The sequence below is a fragment of the Hypanus sabinus genome, chromosome 20, assembly GCF_030144855.1.
Source record: "Hypanus sabinus isolate sHypSab1 chromosome 20, sHypSab1.hap1, whole genome shotgun sequence".
NCBI classification, from domain to species: domain Eukaryota; kingdom Metazoa; phylum Chordata; class Chondrichthyes; order Myliobatiformes; family Dasyatidae; genus Hypanus; species Hypanus sabinus.
Genome location: NC_082725.1, coordinates 20,154,334 through 20,180,233, shown reverse-complemented (window position 1 = coordinate 20,180,233; position 25,900 = coordinate 20,154,334). Strand labels below are relative to the sequence as shown.

General features: G+C 42.4%; 1 protein-coding gene across 8 annotated transcripts in view; it reads right to left on the bottom strand.

The window, feature by feature from the left end:
- The window catches only part of LOC132378352 (copine-4), a 347,486-nt gene that overhangs the window by 76,892 nt on the left and 244,694 nt on the right, over positions 1-25,900 (bottom strand). For all 8 annotated transcript variants that reach the window (XM_059945192.1, XM_059945196.1, XM_059945195.1 and 5 more), the window contains one exon: positions 8,046-8,120. In XM_059945192.1, coding sequence (XP_059801175.1) covers positions 8,046-8,120 — 75 coding nt within the window. The remainder of the gene's footprint in view (positions 1-8,045; positions 8,121-25,900) is intronic.

The following is a 25,900-nucleotide window of genomic DNA, read 5'->3' as shown; positions in this document are numbered from 1 at the left end:
TGGAGCGGTGAGTCTGACTGACTAACACCTGACCTCCAGCATGACACAGAAGTCGTGGGGGTGGTGAACACCGGAAGATGGATGGTTGGTAGTTCTGTAGTGGACAACCTGTGGGTATTTTCTACTAAACTACCACCCATTTGTCAGTCCAGTTCCTCCATCTACCTCCTAGACTTGAAAAATACTTTGTACATTGGAATATATATGGAGGCAAACATTCATTTGTTGTCTAAAATTCTAAAAAATGGTGGGTAGAAAGATGCCTCTGCCAAAGAGTAGCCGTATTCAGCCTCCTCCCAATTCTGCGAGTGTTGCTCGGATTTCCAGTATCTGCAGATTTTCGCTTATTTGCAAATTTAATGTTTAATTTACTGCACTTGCATGTCTTCGTCACAGCCACTTCAGCAGCTGTGAAGACTTTGGTCAATTTCTATTGACTGCGATCACAAATGATCCTAGTTAATTCAGTAGCAATGAAAACAAAGCGATTTTGCATTATATAATTCAGATATATATTACTGGTTCAACAAATTGCATAACGCAAAAAATAATTGCGCTTGTGAAAAGCTACCAATATCAGTGCTGTCAAACGCTGTTGAGTGAGCTGTGTCCTTGAATGATCTTACAGCCATTAGTTGCTCCCTCTACAACTCCCACCGCTTCTGTAGGTATTAGCCACATAAAAAGCAGCGAGCATTCCTTCCAGTAAAGAGTTAGCTATTCATCTGGCAAAGGTACCCTTGCTCACTTAACCTGACAATCAGGAGACGATTGCTTCAGTGTAATCATATATCATCAGATAATTAAAGTGCTGTAATGTGTTATAAAATGTCTACACCCACACCACCTAATTCCCCTAGTAAAGATACACAGACCGTGAAAAAGATGAAAAATAGTCTGCCAGAAATGAAACAATTAGACAGTCAAATTGCATCAAATCAACCCAATAGAACATGAAACTGCACAGCACAGGAACAATCCCTTCAACCCACAATATTGTACCAAACTCATTAAACTAGTAGTCACAAAAGCTCACCGATGCCTCTACTTTCTGAGGGGGGCTGAAGAGAGCTGGACTTTGCACATCCATACTCACAACATTCTATGGATGCACCGGAGAGAGCATCCTAAAAAGCTGCATCACTGCTTGGTACGGAAACTGCTCTGCGACAGCAAGAAAGGCTCTGCAATGGGTGGTCAAAACTTCCCGATACTTCACTGCCACCAGCCTACTTGCCATGAAGGACATACTGTATACACAGAGAGGTGCCAGAAGAGAGCCAGTAACATCGTGGAGGATCCCACGCTGCCTGCTCATGGTCTGTTTGTCCCACTCCCACCAGGGAGGAGGTCACGTAGCACCCACATCAGGTCCAGCAGACTCCCCAGGCAGTAAGGCTGATTGACATCTCCACCCACTAACTCCACCATGACTTTATTATTTCCTGTCAGTCTCCCTCTTTACAATTTAGATGAATGCGCATACAATCAATGTATATAAGCTAACTTATGTTTTTTATATTTATTGTGTTTCATTATTATTACTGTGTTCTTGATCTTTTGTGTTTTTTTGTGCTGCATCTGATCCAGAGTAACAATTATGTCATTCTCCTTACACTTGAGTACAGGAAATGACATTAACTAATCCTGTAATCTTGAAATGTCATAATTAAACTAATCCCTTCTGCCTGCACAAGGTCCCGATCCATCAATTCTCTGCCAAAGAGTCACTTGAATGCCTCCACCACCACTCCAGGCAGCAAATCCCAGGCACTCGTCACCCTCTGTGTAAAAATTTTGTACGCACATTTTCGTTAAATTTCCCTGCCCCGCCCTAAATGAGAAAAAGGTGGCAACTGTCTACCCTAACAACGCCTGTCAATATCTGACAAACCTTAATCAGATCTCCCTTGCAGAGAAAACAATCCGAGTTTGCCCAAACTCTTCTTATAGTATGTTTTCTAATCCAAGCAGCTTCCTAGATAAATCCTTCATGTACCTTCTCCAAAGTTTTCCTATAAAGAAGCAATCAAAAATGAATACAGTACTCCAAATGCAGCCTGAAAATTAACTCCCTGACCTCTGAACTCATTGTCTTCACTAATAAAGGCAAGCATTCTTTATGCCTTATTTACTACCCTCTCAACCAGTGCTGCCCCTTTAAGGGGCTGAGGGCTTGGACCCTAAGATCCCTCTGTATGTTAACACCATTAAGGGTCTTGTCAGTCTACTGTCCTTTCTTCCAAAGTGCAACACCTCACATTTGGCCAGATGAAACTCCATCTGCCGTTTCTTTGCCCATATCTACAACTGATCTATATCCTGCTGTACCCTTTGGCAATCTTCTATACTATCCACAACACCAGCAGACTTCGTATCATCTGCCAACCCACCAACCCATCCATCCACACTTTCATTCAGGTCATTTACATGTATCACCAACAGCAGAGGTCCCAGCATGTATCCCTTGGAACAGCGCTAGACGTGGACTTCAGCCAGAGCAAGTACCATTGATCACTACCTCTGTCTTCAATTGGTAAGCCGATTCTGAATCAATACACCCAATTCAGCATGGATTCCATGCATCTTAATCTCCTATGAAGCACCTTGCCAGCCACCTTTCTAAAATTTATATAGACAGCATCCACAACTTTAGCTTCATCAATCACTTTTGCCATCTTCTTGAAATACTCATTCCCATTAGAATGACTCATCTTGCCCGCCAAAAATATTTTTAAGCAGTAGGAGAATAGTTTGTGCTGATACACAAAAGCATCTTCAGGTACTGGTACAATGTGTTAACATTCATTTACAAAGGAAACGGTAAATGGTAGGTTGCTTTTTTTTTGCAAGGAAGTCTGGGTATAAGGGGCTTTCCTCGGGCTACTCTGGCTTTCTCCCACATCTCAAAACTTTCAGATTGGTGGATCGACGAGCCACTGCAATTTGCCTCTAGTGAGTGAGAGAGTCAGGTAGAACCTGATGTGAAGGTGGGAAGAATAAACTGTGAGGAATAATGTAACCAGGTGAGTGCTGTTCAGTGCAGAGACCGGACTGAGGACCTGTTTCTGTGCTATATCTCTAAATAACTTTCTAAGTGTGAACAAAAGGTACAGGGCCTTTGTGAGACATTGAAATACCACGTGCAGTATTTTTATTCCTTCTGTTGTGTTTGCTCACAAGTAACTACTGACGGGACCCAAAACCATGTGATAGAACAAAGCTGGAACTCAAAATAAAACCTTTACTTAGCAAAACCATGCAACTACAAAAGTCTCAAAGCTCAACAGTGTATTCCAAAGCATGACTGGTCACATGGTTCACCCCAGAACATATGAGATGTTGATAGGAACAATGACCAATCACTGTAAGTCAGCCTGGGATTAGTTGTCAGCTGATCAACAGACATTGATTCACCTTGTCCTGGTATCTTTATAGCCAAAGATTAATTCACTTGTCTTCAAAACTTGGCAATGCAAATTCATTGGGTGGTTCTTTTGATGAGATGGCCGTCTTTTGCTGCAACTGTTAGCTATTTATTCATCCATAATTGAAGACATTTTAACCACTCTGTCCCCCTGCAAGTGACTCCTTTTCTCACTCCTTGTTCATCCGTGCCTTTCACTGAGTGCTCAGGTACTGCTCTGTTCACTCCCTATCGTGGATAACCTTTCAACATTCTCTCCAGTGCTCCAGAGTTCACATCCTCAACTCAAAACAAAATCTCAATCTTTGCAGCTCGATCATATGATAAAGTGACTGACTTGTTCAGTTACGTGCAGTAAACAAGCCTTCCTTCGATATTTCAGAACAAGGTTTAATATCAGAATCAGGTTTATTATCACCGCATGTGTTGTGGAATTTGTTAGTTTAGCAGCAGCAGTTCCATGCAATACACAATATAGAAGAAATAAATAAATTACAGTATAGTGAATATATTAAAAACCATGCAAAAGCAGAAATAATATATATTTAAAAAGTGTGGTAGAGTTCATGGGTTCAATGTCCATTTAGGAATCGGATGGCAGAGGGGAAGAAGCTGTTCCTGAATCACTGAGTGTGTACCTTCAGGCTTCTGTACCTCCTACCTGATGGTAACAAGAGAAAAGGGCATGCCCTGGGTGCTGGAGATAATGATATATGCCCTTAATCAGTGGCATATATCACAAATATGTTGTTTTGTGGCAGTAATACTTTTGCAATGCATGATAAAAAATCTATAAATTACAGTGAGAAATATATTTTAAAAAATAACTTAAATAAGTAATGCAAAGTTAAAGCAAAAAAAGGGAGTTTGTGTACATGGGTTCAATGTCTATTCAGAAATATGATGGCAGAGGGGAAGAAACTGGTCCTGAAATGTTGAGTGCTCCTCTACATGTACCTCCTCCTTGATGGTAGCAATATGAGGAGGGATGTCCTGGGTGATGGGGGTCCTTAATGATGGATGCCCCCTTTTGAAGCATTACCTTGTGAAAATGTCAATAACTTCTGCTCCGACTATCCACAATCACTATTACTGAGACAGAGAGAATTACATCTTCAAAGAAAGAGAGTTGAACTGGCCGCCATTTATTTTTGTTCTTTTTGAACAGAGCAATTTAGTTGGCTTCATTTACTTCAAGTATACTTGAACTAAGATTCTCTCATTATGCATGCAACATAGGTTGAGTGTGACATGTTAATCATACATTATGCACAATTATTTATTTAAACATTGTGAATTTTACTTATTCATGTAAATGATTCATATGTTAATGTCTTACTTGCATGAATGCAGAGCTGCATAAATGGTAAGAATACACGTTAATATCGATTGGTTAATAGTTCATAAACCAGTTATCGCAGGTTATAATCTGAATGGTTTTTTTTGCTTGTGATTTCAACAAGCTAAAATCATGTTTGCATCAAAATGAATCGTGCCAACATGGGAAACTTCCATTCTGAACCATTACTATTTACCCAATAAAGCTAACAGCAAGTTAGGGAACTCAACTCACAAATGGAAGTCTCAAGCTTGCTGGCTGAGCTACTTGTACACCAACACTGACCTTCTCGTAACATTCAACGTTGGAGTTCAAACTTATAACAATTACATGGAATTTATGCTAGAAAATCTGCTTAATATGTTAGTGTTAATTACATGACTGATTTTTAATAGGTTCTAATTGCTTCCCAATATCAGAGACATTAGAGGCATTCGGAGAATTGACCACTGATGAAACTGGAAGCATGGAGCATGAATGAGATGCTGGATGTTATTTCCAGCTGCTTCATGGCTGGGTTTCTTCAGCCATATATCCTTTTCCCATTGTGATAACATTGTTTTAAGAGATAAGAGTACTGTGCAAAAGTCATAAGCATATGTAAAGAAAATCTGTAAAGCAAAGAGCCTCCAAAAATGATGAAATTACAATTACCTACATATAAAAAAAATCACTATAAAGAGGAGTAAACAGTAGAAAACTAAATCAAATCAATATTTGGTGTTACCACCCTTTGCCTTTAAAACTGCATCGATTCTCTTAGGCACACTCTCATGCAGTTACTTAAGAAAGTCGATTGGAAGCTTATTCCAAGCATTTTGGAGAACTTGCCACAGTTCTTCTGCAGACTTTTGCTGTCTCGCTTGCTTCTGTTTCTCCAGGTAATCCCAGACAGTTTCTGTGATGTGTAGATCAGAGTTCTATGGTAGCCATATAAAAATCTAGGGTGCTTAAGACTTTTGCACAATACTGTACCCCACAACGTCACTCAGCCATATATGATCTTAATATTTAGGGTGGGATATTACCAGGAAGTTGAAATTAAGCAACCTGTAAAATTAGCTCACTATGTTTTTCCACATGCCATTAGCAAACATGGTGGCTCTATGCTGGGCACAAGTTCTGGCCAATTTAGCCAATGGACTAGGTTATTCAGGTCATTCGGTCCGGATGGTTTTCTGTAAGTGTGATCAAATTAACAAGTGTGATCAAATTAACACTGTTTTCAAGCTCTTTCCCCAGTCATTTGCCCCTATTGTTCAATTTCCTTTCAAGAGCCATGAATGAATCTGCTTCCATCAAGTCCTTAGATAGTGAATTCCAAATCACGACAACCCACTGGTGAAAGAACCTTTGGTTCTTCAGCCAGTGACTTTGAATCTGAGCCGCCTGGTTCAGCTGATAGAAGCTGTCTCCCTCAATTTATCTTGTCTACAGCCCTCATGACTTTGAACATTCCTCTCAACCTTTTTCTCTGTAAAGTGAAGCAGCCAATGAATAATTTGGGTACGGGTGATAAAGTAAAGACTTTAAGAATGAGTAAGTTCATAGAAAAAATATTGGTATACTTGAATTAAAAATAGCTGACAATGCAAAAGGGTTTGACGTTTGACATTTCCCATGAAAAGGATGCATGAGACTATTATTTTATATTATTTCAAAGCTCAGTCCTGTTTGTCTTTGAATTGAGTGACAGGTGGCCCTTTCATGAATTTCTTCTGGATCTAGAGTTGCATGCAAAGCAGACGAAATAAAAACAACCAGGTTCATTTTTTAAACACAAGAGATTCTGAGGATACTGGAAATCCAGAGTGATGGAGGAACTTAGCAAGTCAGGCTGAGAATTGTTTCATTTTCCAGATTTAATTAGTGAACTCAGTTTAGCTATTTCCCCATTGTGTGGTATTTGAATATGTCTCTCTGGAATACTAGTCCTGTAATATTACAAACTCTTCTACTATACCAAACTGGAGCCATCCCTGTAATACAGGTGACCCCCGTTTTTCGAACGTTCGCTTTACGACAGTTTGCTGTTACAAAAGACCTACAGTAGTACCTGTTTTCGCTAACCAAAGAGGATTTTCGCTTTTATGAAAATAAAGATGGCCGCTTTATATGTGTGTTTACCCTGAGGAAGACTACCATGTCTGTGAAACCTTGTGCGGGCAGGTGTGTGCACATGCGTGTATGAGCGCACGTGTGTACGTACATACGTGTGAACGTGCGTAGGCGTGTACATGCCAATTTTTTTTCTCCAAATCGATTTTGGCTCGCTGTCTTCCAGATTTTGATAAGTGAAACTACACTGTACGTACAATATTTCCACTGTATATAAGCTGTATATTTATCATATCATTCCCGCTTTTACTATATGTTTGTGTTATTTTAGGTTTTAAATGTTATTTGGTATGATTCAGTAGGTTATTTTTTAGGTCTGGGAACGCTCAAAAATTTTTCCTATATAAATTAATGGTAATTGTTTCTTCGCCTTATGACATTTCAGCTTACAAACGGTTTCATAGGAATGCTCTACCCTTGGATAATGGGGGAAGCCTGTATAATTTCAGCATTCACTCCAATGATTTATGCCGTAACTTAAAGCTCAGCTCTTTACAGTAATTCCAAAAGTTGTTATTTTTCCTGCATAAGGCCGAAAGTATGCTATATAGCTCAATGTGCTGAAATATTAATTGAGCTGGAAGCACAATAAGACCTGTTGCCAAATGTAACTGAAGAGTGTCATGTGCCCAGCACTTGGGTACAAAGCATTTTGCAACAACACAAAAGCATATGATTGAAAGTGCCAGTCTGTGAACCTTGTCCCTCACAGCACCAACTTTACAATGCCTTTTATCTTCTAAAAAATCTGTTCTGGCTTTCAGTGGTATTGTGACTGATTTATGTGATTGAAGTGCACATATGCTCACATTTCTCACATTGCTTTATACCATTAGTTAACAAAAATCCATTAAGCTCTTATTGTGGATGAACAGCAGTCCCAACATCAGCTGTCATCTTTGAAAGAAACAGCCGTATCCCTATCACCTTCCTCATATGGAAGTGTTCCTTGCTTCAATCCCGAAAGGCCTGCCATTTGTAGTTTCCTGAATTGGAACAGTTCTGTAAAATAACTTTAATATAAAGGTTCAGAACAATGTCGATAAGAAGATATTTAGTACGCTCTGGCAGGTTTTTAACAATGCATCTTCCCAGTTGTTTGACATCCGAGCAAAAAAAGAATGATTTAGTGATTAGCACTTCCCTTTCTTATTTCCTTACCTTATCATCTAGTTTCCTTGCACTAAAGGTCAACTCCACATAATCACCGTTCCCTGAGAGCTCCTCGGCAATCACCTGCACAGAGAAAATGCAGCGCATCACACCGTGGACGAGATTCACAACAATAGTAATATCAAGAAATGAAGCCCAGACAGCAATCATAAGCAACAATAAATTGGATCAAGGCTGTGGAGGAACTTACATATAAGCACTTTCTGAGGGACGAGAGTGTGTCTGCTTAATATTATTCGAGGTGGGAGTGAGAGGGTCACTTGTACACGCACAACCATAATACGTTTTTTAAATGGATCATTAGATTGTTCATGCTTCCAGTTGCCACTGGGACAAAGTCGAAGTTCAGCGAAAAATGGATAAAGGCTAAATCAAGGCCCAATGACAAAAAATTGTCGTTTCTAAGGTATCAGGGAAGGAATAGAATGATATGGTTATAAAAGTTTGGAATGTTGTCGATGAGGATGCTAATAAATAGAGACTGTAGACCATGAAGAAGATGAGAAGCACAAGAAAGCCATTCATCGAGACTGGGCTCATCTTCTTAAATTTCTCATAAAATCAATTGATCATCACGGTATCCGGAATTTGTCTGATATTTAGAGGCTGGACCTAAATCAATAAGCCACGTGAATAGCAATTGATCAGCTTTCAATCAAACCACCAGTGAATAGAGTAACAGAATGTACTGCCTCTCCAAAGGCAAGGAGCTGTCCTGCTATTTGTGATAGAAACTGGCCTTGATGTCAGGGGATATCTTCTCCACTCTTCTTCAAAATGGCGACATGTGCTGTTTATGACCATTCCCCAGAATTCTGGTCTAATGTTTCACCAGGAGGATGGAACTTGTGATGGTGCAACGCTCCTTCAGAGCCGGACTGGACCCTTTCGAATTTAAGTCTCTGATGTGGTGCTTAACTCCACAAGTGCTGGCCCTCAGAGGGAATGGACAGAGTTCTGGCTGACAGCAGATGGAGAAGCCCGCCTTCTTTCCAATTCTGTCTCAAGCAGCAAGACTGTAAGTGTGGTCCTGCGTTTTATAGAGCTGTAACATTTCCTTGCGGCTCTTGAACTCACTCCTCTGATTATTGAAGGCCAACACACCATACACTTTCTTAACCACCTTATCAATTTGTACAGCAACTTTGAGGGGTCCAGGGACGTGGACCTCAAGATCCTGCCATTAACCCATTACTCTGCCTTCAAGTTCACACTTCCAAAGTTTATCACTTCACACTTTACTGGATTGAACTCCAAATACCACGTCTCAACCCAGCTCTGCATCCTCCCTTCTGCACTATCCACATCACCACCAGCTTTTGTTTTATCAGCAGACGTACTAACGCATCCTGCTGAGTTCCTCCAGAAAAATTAGAATTTCCATCTTTACCATTCTTCAGAAGATAAATATGGAATATTGGCTTAAGACCTCCTTTCATTGGGGTTGACCGTGGATGCTGCGTGCCAGCTGTCTACGTGATACGCAGGCCAGCACACAATATGGAGAGCATGCTGTTGCCCATGCAACAGACCCTCTCCTCTCCACACAGCTGATGAATCCAAAGGAGTGGCAGAGACTGATACAGTTTGGCATCAACGGTGTCACAGAGGTTGCCAGTCAGCACTGAATTCAATGTAGGACAACCTTAGGGACTCCATCTCCAAATTTTTCCTTGGGGTTTACACCTGAAGCCTTCCCCGTGAGTGGGTATAGCTGCAAGGCAGCAGAGGTTTAAGGCTAGAGTTTGTCTTCTCCGAGGTGAGCTGCCGATCACTGCTGTCGAGCCCTATCTGCCCGAAGAGACTGGTGTTAGGCCACCAGTAACCCAGCTTTGCCCCCTGTTCTGTCTGTAGAAACAATTCCACCGGGCTTAGTCCCTAAGCCACACATGATGCCAGAAGCTGGACTTGGTTGTTTGAAACTATTTGAGGTGCACATCAGTGGGAGCATTTAATAGGTAATGGCAGCTTACCCCACTATCATCCCCAGCTATAACGACCCTAAGGAAACCTACATTTATAGGTAGCACTGTAAATTTAGGTACTTGGCCAAGTACCATTTACAAACATCATGGTATTTTCCAAAATAAGTAAAGAACATTTGTTATAAGACTAAAAAAATTTATATGATTACATTCCCATTCACCATACCCATATCCAATATCCTAAGAATATTTTAGAATGGCTTTGTGTAATGCTGCTCTAGTAATTGTGATGTATTTGTTGTAAAACACTTAGGATTATCTTAAGGTTATTCAAAGCACTATACAGTGGAAATGAAAATATGTTTTTCTGACCTATTGAAAAATTTATTGATGAAACTTTCCTGCTTCATTCTTTTGTTATATCAAAGTTACAAGAATAATGTCAGGACTCTCTAGACAAGTAAAAATATAAATATCAAATCTAAGATTTCAATTTAATACAGGCAAATGACCAAAAACTGAAGAGACAGCTTAATTCCCATCTCATTCCCTTGGGAAATTCAATGTATCATGTAAAATTACTCTATTACCAGACTACATTATATAATTACGACAAGTCAGACTGAGACACCATACGTGGCAAATGTTCATCTGCTGGCTACTTAACCTTAATAACAATAAACAGGCAATTTTAGTGCACCTTAATGCTCTGTCAATTTTGGCAACTGAAATGCTTTATTTTCAAAATGCACATAGCTAGCAAAATTTGAAGAAGGATTCAGTCTGCAGACATTCGATTGTAACATTGAAAACCATTTGGTGCAATGATATGGGTTAGGGCTCTGAGCTCGGGTGAGCTGCTCATAAATCTTCATGTAAGACAATGGAAAAAATAGCCAAAGCTGACAAAATGCTGGAAGTTTGTATGGGCTTTTTGCTGAATGAGAACGTGTATTCCTTTGGGTCAGAGTTAATCCATTTGGTAGTGCCTTCCACTTGGAACCAGAAAACTGTTGGTCCATTCCATTTACCAGAAACTAAAGCCCAAAAATACAGCCTGGTTCTCCAGTGAAATTCCAAGGGACAATTGCATTGTCAGAAATGCCTTACTTTGTATATATGGTCATATTAAAACAAATCCCGCTTTGCTCTTTTACATCATCGCAAATTACTGCACAGCAAAGCTCTAAGAACTTGAAGGGATCTAGTCCCACATTGGCTCCAGATATATCCCTCAATCATCATTGCTAACAGCAGGTTATCACCATGTTGACTGAGTGCTCCAAGTGCAAAGAGACCAATGCATTTCCCATATTGCAGCAGTGCTTAGATAAAGATTAGAATTATTATTTGTCACACCTACTTCGAAATGCATCACTTGCATGAAGTCAAATCAGCAGAGATAGCGTGGGGCAGCCTAAAAGTGTCACCACTCTTCCAGTACCAACATAGCACGCTCACAACTTACTATCCCTAACTGTGAATCTTTGGACTGCGGGGGGGAAACTGGAGCACCCAGAGGAAGCCCACACGGTCACGGGGAGGATTACAAACTCCTTACTCCTTAGCGGCAAGAATTGGAACCCCGATCAGGGATCCCCGTCATCATAAATCATTACACTGTTTATTGTGGTGTGCCGCGGTTGATGGCAATTGTGGAGGAAATGTTATTGCCAATCCAAACTGACTGGGGTTGGCAAGCAAGAGAATCGAAGCTCAATGGCACAAGGGGGTATTGAGGCCCAGGACCTGAAGCTTTCGATTAGACTTGAGGGGGTGATAATGCCCAGGTGTAGTCAATGAAGACCATCCTGACGTACATACCTTGCTGTTCAGGTGTTCTAGGGTTGAGTGAAGACCCAATGAAATGGCATCTGCTGGGGATTAGTTGTGATGATAGGCAAATTGGAGAGGATCCAAGTCACCTCTCAGTCAGGAGCTGATATGTTTCATCACCGTTATCACAGTGGATTTAAGTGCTGCTGGACGATAGCTATTGAGTTTCGTGACCATGATCTTCTTAGGCACTAGTATACTTGAAGCATGGGGGGTGGTGGTACCTCAGACTGCTGAAGCGAGAGGTTAAAGATATCGGTGAACACTCCACTAGTTGATTAACACAAGTCTTTAGTACTTGGCCGGGTACCCTGTCTGTGCTGGATGCTTTGCATGGTTTCACACTCCTGATCGATGCTCCCACTTCAGCCTCAGAGACTGAAATGATAGAACTTGTTGGAGTTTGTGAAGGTGCCTGCCTATCTTGGTGGTCAAGGGAAGCAAAAAGGTCCTGAGCCCGATCAAAATCTTGTCACTTGGTTTCACTTTGTAGGAGGTGATAGCATTCAAGCCATTGAGAATCCTTCAGTGATTTAAGTTCAGCACAGAATTATCACCTTGCATGTGATGAGATGGCTCTCCGGAGATCATATCTGGAACTCTTGTATATAATTTGGTTCCCAGACCTGAATGCCACTGATCTGGCCCTTAGCAGATCACTGAACTTTGTCTTGTCTTGTCCATACTGCACCAACTGCCGCCACTGGGCTATAAACATGCAGGAGCAGTGTGTGGTTAAGTGCCTTGCTCAAGGACACATACACTGCCTCGGCTGAGGCTCGAACTAACAACCTTCAGATCGCTAGCCCAAAGCCTTAACCACTTGGCCATGCGCCAAGTGGATCTCATGACTGACCTAGGGCTTGTCGTTAGGGAAGACTCTGAATGATTTTGTGGGTTCACACTTGTCTCTGACCATTTTCATAAAGTCCATGAAGCCGTGGTGTATTCCTTCAGATCCGCCGATGAGTCCTTGAACATGACCCAGGCTACTGGCTCAACACAATCCTGTAGCGCTCAGCTTCTTGTTCCCACCTCTTTGTTGTCCTCTTCTCTGGAGGCTTTAATTTTATCCTCTGCCCGTATGCAAGTAAGGGGCGGACAGCTAAGTGATCAGATTTACTGAAATGCTGCCTAGCCGTGGAATGGTAGGCAAAAGGGCTTGTTCTGCTGTTAACACATGCAAAATGCTGGTAGGATGCAGCAGGCCAGGCAGCATCTATAGGAAGAAGCATGGGGACAGGACAAAGGGCCTAGGCCCGAAACGTTGACTGTGTCCCAACAAAGGCTCTCGGCCTGAAACTTTGACAGTGCTTCTCCCTATAGATGCTGCCTGGCCTGCTGCGTTCCACCAGCATTTTGTATGTGTTGCTTGAATTTCCAGCACCTGTAGATTTCCTCACGTTCTTGTTTTGCTGCTGTGGCTTTGTTGCTTGGTATGTTTTGCTTTGAGTTCTGTGTTGTTCTGCCGGATATGGTGGGCATGCTGTGATGGAGCTGGAACGTCTGACGACGCTTGTGGGCAGCCCCCAGACCTCGGGCGGGTTGGATGTCGACACAACAACGTTTTTCATTGTATGTGTCAATGTACATGTGATAAATAAATCGGAATCTGAACCTGCAATGGCATCCAATTTCAAATATGAAGTTTTGGTATTTGAATGAAAGAAACTTTTGCTCATAGTTATTTCAGACCAGACATGAATTAGCAGTCCCAGAGCACCCTCAGGTCACTTCCACACTGTGTTTAATGAGCAATACACACTGCTGGAATCCTACAATTGTCCAGAACTCTTAAAAGCTCATGCATGATTTGTGACAAGTGTCCTTTATCTGCCTAACATGCAGCAGCAGCTTTAAAGAAAACTCTAAAGCTCGATCACTGAGCTGCCATCGAAATGGCATTGTTAAATCTTTGCTTTATCAACCAAAATTCTTGTCAATCTCTGACAAATGATTAGCCCTGAGCCTTAATCTCTGTTATGATGTGTAGAATTCCAGTAAAATTACTTCCTTCTGCCAGATCTTTGAAAGATTCTAACACTCCATTCTTGCACTTCAGTAGACAGATCAGTAACTGATTCACGAGTGCACATAATGATTGGGGCTGCCTCAGGGGACTGGGTGTCATTTAGTTAAAGATTCAGCAAGGAGAAAATCTTGAGAGAGCTGCGGATGTAAAACAACTAAACAATTATAAATAGTCATTAAAGCTTTCACTACAGAACGCACTTTGGAACTGAGAAACTAAACATAGCGTGACAGCAAAAATGTGCAGAGAATAATGTTCATGTTCAAAATAAGAACAGAGTTCAAGTAAAACCGGCAGCCAAAAATACTCAACCAAGGGAGGATAAAATGCACGCGGCACAATTAGAACAGGAACAAAAACAGTTTTTTCTCTCTCTGCCACAGTTGGTAATTTGCAACAAGCAAAGTGGTTGATATACTAACGTGGATGAAAGTCATGATGCTTAAAAATATCCCCACCGTAAAGAACAGTACAAAGATGGACGAAGACCAACAGATGAACGAGAGCATCAATAACTAGACTAACGTTACAACCGTAGGCCATATCAACTAGTTCTCACTCAGGAAAACAACTTACTGGGGTTAGAAGTGTTGCCTTCTGTAATTATCTACTATGACCTGGGGATTAAACAGAATACCTTGTTGTAATTATTTACTGAAATTCTTCCTTCAGTGGTGGAATAATGAGATATGCACTGTCCCTCGTTTTTTCTTTAAAAGCTGTCACTCAGAGGTTTACAATCTCTGACCAATGAAACGTAAGAGTTCTGGGTACAGATTTCACTGAGATCTAAACACTCAGTTCTCAGTGTGGGATGAGCTACTCCAATGTAGAACCAAATGAGGCACCTAGAACCACACAACCCACACACTCAGAGGTCACAAGGGAGGCAAGGGAGTTGTGATAATTACATTGAGCAATATTTAGTTCACAGCCATCCGCACACTAAAGGTTGTGCTCACAATAGTGTTTGTGGGAGATTTGGGTAGCTTCTCAGGGAACAGCCTTGTCTCACAAAATCCACAGGGTGTTCTGTGACAACCACTGCTTGATGGGCTTGTGGTCAAAGGGGCTTTTTTGGAAGAATGTTTCTACAAAGGTCAAGCTGTGTGACAATGCTCAGCTCACTGCATGGTAACAGGACCAGACCTATCATCTGCGACACCAGTGACAAGGAGAGTATCACCACATAGTGGCATTTGGTGCCAACTTACCTTGGCTCCACGCACAGCTTGATGCACCACACAAGGAGGTCATCGGGCAGTGGCAAAGTCGGGTATATTTTTGCCCTCACTCTCTGAGAGTCGTGACCCATTGGATTGATCCCATCTGAATCCCCAGATAAACAGGGACACCATCTGAGGCAGCAGAGCAGGGGATAGGGATCATACCCGTGCCAAGCACAGCAGCCCTGAGGACATAGCGTACCTGAGAGACCAGGATCTTCTCAGTTATTGAGATGAAGCACCATTTTCACAGTCCACGTTTTCATTTGACCACTCCTAACTCACCTTGGTCCCTCTAAACCCGATCCCAACACCTTCAGGTAGTCAGACCTGACAGTGAAGGGGACATTGGAATGGTTAGTTCTTGTGCTGGAGAACATGGCCTTGCTCTTATAGCAGTTGAATCTAGCTCCCAGTCCTAACTCCAATCATCGGGCAGAATACTTGCTCACCACAGCTCACCAACAAGCACTAAGGTCTTGCTCGGCTGGCAGTGAGGAGGGTCCTCCCAATCAGATGCTTCCTGTACAGACGAATGTCAACCTTAATTCATGCTGGCCTTGAGACGGCTGTGGTGGGGTGGGGATAGTCACCCACTTCTTTGCAGGCTGCAGATTTGCTAAGAGGGTGTAGACGGGGATGCCTCAGTTCATCACCAACAGCTTCATAACAGAGGACTCTCTGATTTTCAGGCTGTTCCCTGCGTCACCCACTGAGGCAGACATCGGGTGCTGCTGGAAAACCTTCAGCTCAGTGAAGGAGAACCTTCGGCCTTGCTGAGATACCTTGGGCTTCCAGCACAGTGAGATGCCCATGAGAGAACACTGTAGACTGGCACAGTCCAGGCTGCAGGAGTACGTGCTGAGGGGCGCACTAAAGCTCAATGCTGCCGATCCAAAGGCCCATAGTCGATGGTTCTTCCATTACTGGATATGGAATGGTAAGGTTGGGTGGGGAAGCCCCTTAAGCAGTAAGAGGCTTTATGATCCAGCGAGCCTAGAGTAGTAATGAGCTATGGCTTAAAGATGTTCAAAACTGAAGGCATTGATCAATTGACAAAGAATGTAAAATAAAATGTATTTTCCCACTTTGATGTATTGTTAGGAATAAAATTTATTTTTGAACTATTAAAAATGTCGTGTTTGCGGGAACTCACTGCGTATCAAATGCTGGTCATTATCAATTGTCCTGCGAGTAGGTGAGTATTTATATCTATCAGGAGTTTCTGGGCAGTTCAGCTCAAAGGCCAAAGGGCCTATAGGGCCTATTCAGCACTGAATATTAATACATAAATAAATTAAATAATTTACAACAGTGACTACACTTTGGAACTACTTCTCTTGCTGTAACACAATGCACAAAATGCTGGGAGAACTCAGCAAGTCAGGCAGCTTCTAGAGAGGGAAACAAACAGTTGATGTTTTGGGTCGAGACCTTTACAATAGACAATAGGTGCAGAAGTAGACCATTCGGCCCTTCGAGCCTGCACCGCCATTCTGAGATCATGGCTGATCATCTACTATCAATGCCCGGTTCCTGCCTTGTCCCCATATCCCTTGATTCCCCTATTCATAAGATACCTATCTAGCTCCTTCTTGAAAGCATCCAGAGGATTGGCCTCCACTGCCTTCCAAGGCAGTGCATTCCAGACCCCACAACTCTCTGGGAGAAGAAGTTTTTCCTTAACTCTGTCCTAAATGACCTACCCCTTATTCTCAAACCATGCCCTCTGGTACTGGACTCTCCCAGCATCTGGAACATATTTCCTGCCTCTATCTTGTCCAATCCCTTAATAATCTTATATGTTGCAATCAGATCCCTTCTCAATCTCCTTAATTCCAGTGTGTAGAAGCCCAGTCTCTCTAACCTCTCTGCGTAAGACAGTCCAGACATCCCAGGAATTAACCTTGTGAATCTACGCTGCACTTCCTCTACAGTCAGGATGTCCTTCCTTAACCCTGGAGACTAAAACTGTACACACCTGGTCTCACCAGGGCCCTGTACAAATGAAAGAGGATTTCCTTGCTCTTGTACTCAATTCCCTTTGTAATAAAGGCCAACATTCCATTAGCACTTCTTCACTGCCTGCTGCATTTGCTCATTCACCTTCAGTGACTGATGAACAAGGACTCCTAGATCTCTTTGTATTTCTCCCTTACCTAACTCTACACCATTCAGTTAATAATCTGCCTTCCTGTTCTTTCTCCCAAAGTGGATAACCTCACACTTATTCACATTAAACGTCATCTGCCAGGTATCTGCCTACTCACCCAGCCTATCCAAGTCACCCTGAATTCTCCTAACATCCTCATCACATGTCACACTGCCACCCAGCTTAGTATCATCAGCAAATTTGCTGATGTTATTCTCAATGCCTTCATCTAAATCGTTGATGTAAATTGTAAACAGCTGTGGTCCCAATACTGAGCCCTGTGGCACCCCACTAGTCACCACCTGCCATTCCAAGAAACACCCATTCACCGCTACCCTTTGCTTTCTATCTGCCAACCAGTTTTCTATCCATGTCAATATCTTCCCCCCAATGCCATGAGCTCTGATTTTACCCACCAGTCTCCTATGTGGGACCTTATCAAATGCCTTCTGAAAATCGAGGTACACTACATCCACTGGATCTCCCTTGTCTAACTTCCTGGTTACATCCTTGAAAAACTCCAACAGATTAGTCAAGCATGATTTACCCTTGGTAAATCCATGCTGGCTCGGCCCAATCCTATCACTGCTATCTAGATATGCCACTATTTCATCTTTAATAATGGACTCTAGCATCTTCCCCACTACTGATGTTAGGCTGACAGGACGTTAGTTCTCTGTTATCTCCCTCCCTCCTTTCTTAAAAAGTGGGATAACATTAGCCATTCTCCAATCCTCAGGAACTGATTCTGAATCTAAGGAACATTGGAAAATGATTACCAATGCATCCGCCATTTTCAACAAGATTATCATCAGGATCGTTTACTCCCCTCAGATGGTGCCTGACCTGCCGAGTTACTGCATCATTTTGAATTGTATTGCCCAAGATTTCCAGTGTTCAGGTAGAATCTCTTGTGTTTATCTTTCACTGTCATGTGTTTTGGAAGCTCCTGTAAGCTACAGAAATGGCTAATTTCAAGCATAGAACCTGAAGCCTCTCCTTTGATGTATAATCTGTGCACGAAATATATTACACACTTATTATGAAGTGTGACCTCATCAAAATTGAGCCAGACGCTTCCTGTCACGATTCACTCTAATACAGTCCATATTACATTTATCAATCACACTTCATGTGTGTGACCTCAATCACAATCAAGAGCAACTGTTTTGTTTAAACTTTTAATAAAGCAAGGATTATGACATAAGAACACATAAATCATGCATGACTTAAAGTGCCTCAACCTAGATATAATTTTTATATTTTATCTATTCTCCCAGTTGTAAAATATTAAAAATTTAACTGTCAGCGGCCTTGAGCACCCCTTGCAACATAATCTGTGAAGCATTAGGTCACAGATGCCTTGATCTGAGGCCTTGATGTTGCCACTGCCCAAAGTGAACCGCAGCCTGTGCAAAGCGCTCTTTAATAGCACTAACTGTCATCTCTAGACTTCATCTGGGAATGGAGCAGCAGTTGCCTGCTTAATAATGCAGGGTGGCTTTTAATTAATATTAAAAAGGAAACAGCAATAATAATATTTTTACATCAATGATGCCCCCATTTTGGGATGACATCCAGCTTTGCATAGCATCAGGTGAAATATCAGTACACTAAAAATGGGTCAGATCAAATCTCCAAGCATCATCTTTCCTACAAGCTATTACAGGAATGAGAAGTGTGCTCGCTACGAGTACACCTTGGAGGAAAGCTGATGAGTGCACAGTGTGGGGATGGATTGGAAAGAAAACGGTAAAACGATGCGGCCACAAAACTAATGGAGGTTTTCATAGTGCAGCATAGGAACAGGGCCTTTGGCCCACAAGGTCCGTGCTGACCATCCATATTTCCTACATCCTTCGCATAGTTGAGGAGTAAAAATAGAGGGGTATTACATGATGAGAGGCATTGTTCGTGTGGATAGTCAGAGGCTTTTTCCCAGGGCTGAAAAGGCTAATACAAGAGGGCACAGTTTCAAGGTGTGTGGAAGTGGGTACAGAGGAGATATAACTGGTAAGTTTTTTTTTACTCAGAGAGTGGTGAGTGGAATGGGCTGCCGGCGACAGTGGTTGAGGCTGATATGATGGGGTCTTTTCAGAGACCCCTGGACAGGTATATGGAGCTCAGAAAAATAGAGGGCTATGGGTAACCCTAGGTAATTTCTCAGGTAAGGACGTGTTTGGCACAGCTTTGTGGGCCGAAGGGCCTGTATTGTGCTCTAGGTTTTCTATGTTTCTATATTTAAAAATCTTTACGCTACATCTGTGACTAAATGTGCAATTTATGGTAATTTGTAATAAATTGTATGTACAACAGGACAGTCAATATAGCATAGAAATACAATTGTATCAGCATGAATTAATCAGTCTGACGGCCTGGCGGAAGAAGCTGCCCTGGAGCCTGTCAGACCTGGCTTTAATGCTGCTATACCGTTTCCCGGAGGGTAGCAGCTGGAACAATTTGTGGTTGGAGTGACTCAGGTCCCCAATGATCCTTTGGGCCCTTTTTCTGCACTTGTCATGGTAAATGTCCTGAATAGTGCCAAATTAAACTCACCTTCCCTGAGTGCACGTGCCTCATATCCCTTCATTCCCTGCATGACCATCGGGTGCCTTTCCGAATGCCTCTTAATCACCGCTATGATGTCCGTTTACAACGCCACTCCTCGCAGTGCACTCCTGACACCTATTATCTCCTGTGTAAAAATTTTTCATTTCTACTACCTAGGGTTAAAGGCAAGTGTTGTTTTCCTTTGAAACATGCTAATCTTCTCAGGGCATCTGTGTAATTCCCTGGCACAGGCTGGGAACAATGGTAAAGGCTTCCCCTTTTCAAACGTGGGATTTAAAATGGCAGGTTGTGTATTTGGTGCCATGTTCTCTGGAATACAACTCGGCCAGTACTGTCAGCCTGACAGCACAATGTGGATTTGGTGTACTTTCGAAGTCTACGTCCAAGCATTTTTTGCTGTGTCTATTTTTGCTTTGTCCATTTGTTCAAACAATTGATGTTCCATTGCCTCAGTCCTTCCCCTCTATTGATCCCTGTCTTGTTAATATGATGGATTTGAGAAATGGGCCTGTTTTCACTGCTCCCACTTGTTCAAGTCTTCCATGTTGATGCAATACAAAGAACAAGCAGTTTCCATGCAAGACCCATTGGCCTTAACTCTGACTGGAGATATGCAAATGTATAGGAGATATGGATGACACTGGAATTTTCTAAATCCAAAATAAAAAAACTGAATAACTAAAAAACAATTTGCCCCACACTTACTCCTTTAAACTTGCTCCCTCTCACCAAAAACACTGTTCATTTTGACCATACTTGAAAAACGTAACATGGGAGCTTCATAAGTTTTATTTGGTAAGTGTAATTAGGGTTACAGAGCCAAGGCAGGTAAATGGAGATAATGAAATAATTATCATAAAGCCTCAGTGTAACAATTCATTCAAAAGACAGGACTGCTGACAGTGAAAAGCACTCCTAAAGATCTGAACTGTGGGGTCAGCCTCGATTTCTGCTCTCAATGGAATTTGAACCTTCAACCTTCTCAAAGGCAGGTATACCACTCTACTATCAATAGTGAGCAAATTCTCCCAAATATATCGTGCTTGCAAATTCATTGCTGAATCTGCCCTAATCTGATCTAAGAGGATTTTGGACAATATCCACCAGACCTTGGACCATTTGGGAAAGTAAGCTCTCTTTTAAAGGAAATGTTAAACTGAGCCATTCTGATAACTATATCATGATTTCCAGCTGCCTGCCTCAGCTCTGACAAACAAAACTTATCAAAGTCCCACGCAGCTTTTTTCAAATGTGGTCAAAAGGACAAAGCTTAAGGTGAGGGGTGCAAGTTTAAAGGAGGTGTGCGGGGCAAAGATCAGGCATGAATTGGGAGCTCACAGAATCCTTGAATAAGGGTTGAAAGTACTGCATCAGCTGAAAAACATCACATCTGCTCACTCCATCAGTCACATCTGCCCCATGTGACTGCCTTTCCCACAATCGCCACCTGAAAACCCACACACCCAGAGTGGAATCAAGTCACTCTTAATCCAGAGTGGCTGCGTAGGAAGAAAAAGTAGATCCCTCATGACTCTTGCCTTAGGAGCGGAGAGGAAATGTTGCAGCTATATGGAACCCCGGCTGGACCCCGGTCGGAGTACTGTGCTCATTTCTGGTCGCCTCACTATAGGAGGGATGTGGAAACCATAGAAAGGGTGCAGAGAAGATTTACAAGGACGTTGCCTGGATTGGGGAACATGCCTTATGAGAAAAGGTTGAGTGAACTTGGCTTTTTCTCCTTGGAGTGACGAAGGATGAGAGGTGACCTGATGGAGGTGTATAAGATGATGAGATCATGTGGATAGTCAGAGGCTTTTTCCCGGGGCTGGAATGGCTAGCACGAGAGGGCACAGTTTTAAGATGCTTGGAAGTAGTTACAGAGGAGATGTCGGGGTAACTAACTTTTTTTTACACAGAGAGTGGTGAGTGTGTGGAATGGGCTGCTAGCGATGGTGGTGGAGGCGGATATGATAGGGTCTCTTAAGAGACTCCTGGACAGGTACATGGAGCTCAGAAAAATAGAGGGCTATGGGTAACCCTCCATTAAATAATGTCCAACTAATGAACACATTGTTAAACTATAAAAAGGAAGAATTCTTCAATTACTTTGTTTGGGGCATATAGTGCCCTCCTGTGGATAGATGACGCTATTACTGTGCTCATGCAGAATAAAGAAATTCTATAATATTAAATAATTTTATACTTCTACAGAATCAGAAAAGCTCATATCCAAAAAGAACATACAAGGCAAAGGAGTTGCTCAAATGGCCCCATGAGCTGCAGATGGCCACATCCTCAAATCTTCAAACCTGCTCAAACCCAATAGCTCTTGATTCCCTTAGAATCCAAGGATATTTGATCCCTGTCTTGAAAATACTCAATAAATGGTCCTTCAGTGGTAGACCACCATGAACATGAAACCACCAGAATGAGTCCAAAGTATGCTACAACTAATCAGCAATTAGATACGGTAATGGCTGGATATCCAAAGGCTCATTTTATTGTCAAAGTATGCATGCGCCATTCAACTCTGATATTTGTCTTCCATTTGCACATTTTCTTTGAGAGATAGATATTGTCTGGGCCAATAGGATGATTCCACTCTACATCTTCAAAGCAGTGTTGTGCACGCTTTTAACAAAGCAGATGGAAACTTGGTTTAATGTTGCAAAAAGATGGCAGCACCTTCAACACAGCACCACTCCCCTCAGTACAGAGCCGCAGCCACATCTGAGAGTTTGTGTTAATTTCCTAGTTTAGGGCTTCCCAACCTGGGGCCTACGGACCCCATTAGGTCAGTGATAGGGGTCCCTGGTATAAAAAAACTGAGAGCCTCTGCTCTAGTGTGAAGTGGAGATCCGCATCAGTCTCAGAGCTGACCTCACATTCGGTAAGAAATTGATTTGCCGATGAAATGCAAATTTCCTTTTATTCATTGGATATTGGACTTAGTTTTCCTATCTACACTTGCCCCCGAATTTTCAGTCTGAAGGAAGCACTTTCAGATGAATGAGCACCATACCTAGATGACAGAACATGAACAGGAAAGAGTTCTAGAGCAAACACGAGGAAATCTGCAGATGCTGGAAATTCAAACAACAACACACACAAAATGCTGGTAGAACACAGCAGGCCAGGCAGCATCTATAGGGAGAAGCGCTGTCGACGTTTTGGGCCAAGACCCTTTGTCAGGACTAACTGAAAGGAAAGATAGTGAGAGATTTGAAAGTAGTGGGGGGAGGGGGAAATGCGAAATGATAGGAGAAGACCGGAGGGGGTGGGATGAAGCTAAGAGCTGGAAAGGTGATTGGCGAAAGTGATACAGAGCTGGAGAAGGGAAAGGATCATGGGACGGGAGGCCTCGGGAAAAAGAAAAGGGGGGGAGAGCACAACTAAATATGTCAGGGATGGGTTAAGAAGGGGAGGAGGGGCAGTAACGGAGAAGTTAGAGAAGTCAATGTTCATGAAGAGTTCTGTCAGCTGCCTTCATAACGTCAACCCTCTCTAGCATCATCTTCCTTCTCCCTTCAGCAAGCATCTCCAACATCTGGGTCATGCCCTCTTCTCGCTGTTGCTATCACAAGTTCAAAGTAATTTTCTTATCAAAGTACATATATGTCACCATATACAACCCTGAGATTCATTTTCTTGTGGGCATACTCAATAAATCTATAGAATAATAACCATACAGAATCAATGAAAGACCACACCAACCTGGGCTTTCAACCAGAAGACAACAAATGGTGCAAATACAAAAAGAAAGTAATAATAACAATAATAAACAATAAATAGAGAGAACATGAGATGAAAAGTCCTTGAAAGTGAGACCATTGGCTGTGGGAACATTTCTATGATGGGGCAAGTGAAGTTGAGTGGTTATCTGCTTTGGTTCAAGAGCCTGATGGTTGAGGGGTTGTAACTGTTCCTGAACCCAGTGGCATGAGTCCTGAGGCTCCTGTACTTTCTTCCTGATGTCAGCAGCGAGAAGAGAGCATGACCTGGGTAGCAGGGGGTCCCTGGTGATGGATACTGTTTTCCTGCGACAGCATTTCAAGCAGATGTGCTCAATGGTGGGGAGGGCTTTACCTGTGATGGACTACTTTTTGTAGGATTTTCTGTTCAAGGGTCTTGGTGTTGCCATACTATTCTTTCTGCAACCAGTCAATATTCTCTCAACTACAGAAGAGGTGGGAGATACAGAATCCTGAAGTCCCACACCATGAGGTTCAGGAACAGCGATTTTCCTACCGACAACAGGTTCTTGAACCTACCTGCACATCACTAACCCTACCTCAACAATGGAGCCGTACAGATACATGCATTACCATGTCTTTTATTGTGTCTTTGCGGATTTTATTTTGCACTTTGTTCTTCTTGGCACAGTCTTTATTCCTCTGTATGGTATAATTTATATCCCCAGTGTTGTCTGTAGCTACGTGCCTGTAACATTGCTGTGAGATTTTCATCACACCTGTAGCTCATCATACTTCTGCACATGACAATACTCTCAACTAGACTGGACTCAACCCTGTTCCAGCCACACAACCACCATTTAAACTGTAGTGCAAATGTCCTGTATAACATAGAAGTCCTCTGTGTGGAAAAGGTTTTAATAATAATATAAAGCAGGCAGGGTTTCCTTAGCGATCACAGAGAGACAGATGATGGAAGTAAATGCTTGTCTTTGTAGAGTTCACCTTTCCTTGAACTGAAACTTAGACTATACCTTGTGAAGGTTGTGATCATCAAGAGGGGGTTAGTCGATGATTCACTCACTGTAACTGCAGGGGGTCTGATGAGCTCTGGGAAGAAATATTCTCTGGAAGTCTTTTACAACCCACAAGTCAGAGACCCACAATGGTATAATTGTAACACACACAAAATGCTGGTGGAACGCAGCAGGCCAGGCAGCACCCATAGGAAGAGGCATCGTCGATGTTTTGGGCCGAGACCCTTTGTCAGGACTAACTGAAAGAAAAGGTCATAAGAGGCCTCCCATCCCATGATCCTTTCCCTTCTTCAGCTCTGTATCCCTTTTGCCAATCACCTTTCCAGCTCTTAGCTTCACCCCATCCCCTCTGGTCTTCTCCTATCATTTCGGATTTCCCCCTCCCCCTCCTACTTTCAAATCTCTTACTATCTTTTGTGTGCGTGTTGCTTGAATTTCCAACATCTTCAGGACTCCTTGTGTATGGGACACTTGTGCATGGTTAGAAAATCAGTGATAGCCCAACTTGCTCTCACAATGACAGCACTGGAAATGCATCTCCTTCTCGAATGTCCTTGGCCAGAGGTGCTGTGGCGTGCGTCAAGACTGATCTCAAACTGCTCCACAGCACAATGTTCCAGAGGCAAACACCACTTACTGTGAAAGAACCTCAAACTCAACGAAGGATGCCTTTTGGTCTACCTGAGCAAAGTGGTGCCCACCCCAGGTGCTTTAACCCGGCCTACTCTACAGTTGAAGAGAAAATGCTGCTGAGACTATGCATAGCACAGTTCTTCACTAAGGAAGACATCAGGCCTTCTCCAAGGGCTGTAATACATACTACACAGTATCCAGTACATACTAAATGGTTGAAATATGTACCTGATGTCATGCCACTGGTATTAGCTGGAATAACATGATGATTATTCAAATTCCTGCATTATGTATATTTTATTTTTTGACTAACATATGTTTTGGCTATGTAAACTATGCATCTTACAGAACAAAAGACTGAAATGAATGAACACATAAGAGATTCTGCAATTGCTGGAAATCGGGAGCAACACACACAAAACACCGGAGGAACTCAGCAAGTCAGGCAGCATAAATGGAGGGAAATAAGCAGTTCGGGACAAAAGCCTTCATCAGGACTGGAAAAAAGAGAAGTTAAATGCCGGAGTGACAGGGTGATGGGAGGGGGAGGAGCATGAGCTGGTGAGTGATTGCTGAATCCAGGTGAGAGGGGGAAGGTAGGAAGATATCTGATATATCGTCTAATCAACTTGTACCACAATTACTGCAGAGTTTCTACTTCATAAACACAGGAGATTCTGCAGATGCTGTAAATCCAGAGCAACACACACAAAATGCAGTAAGAACTCAGCAGGTCAAG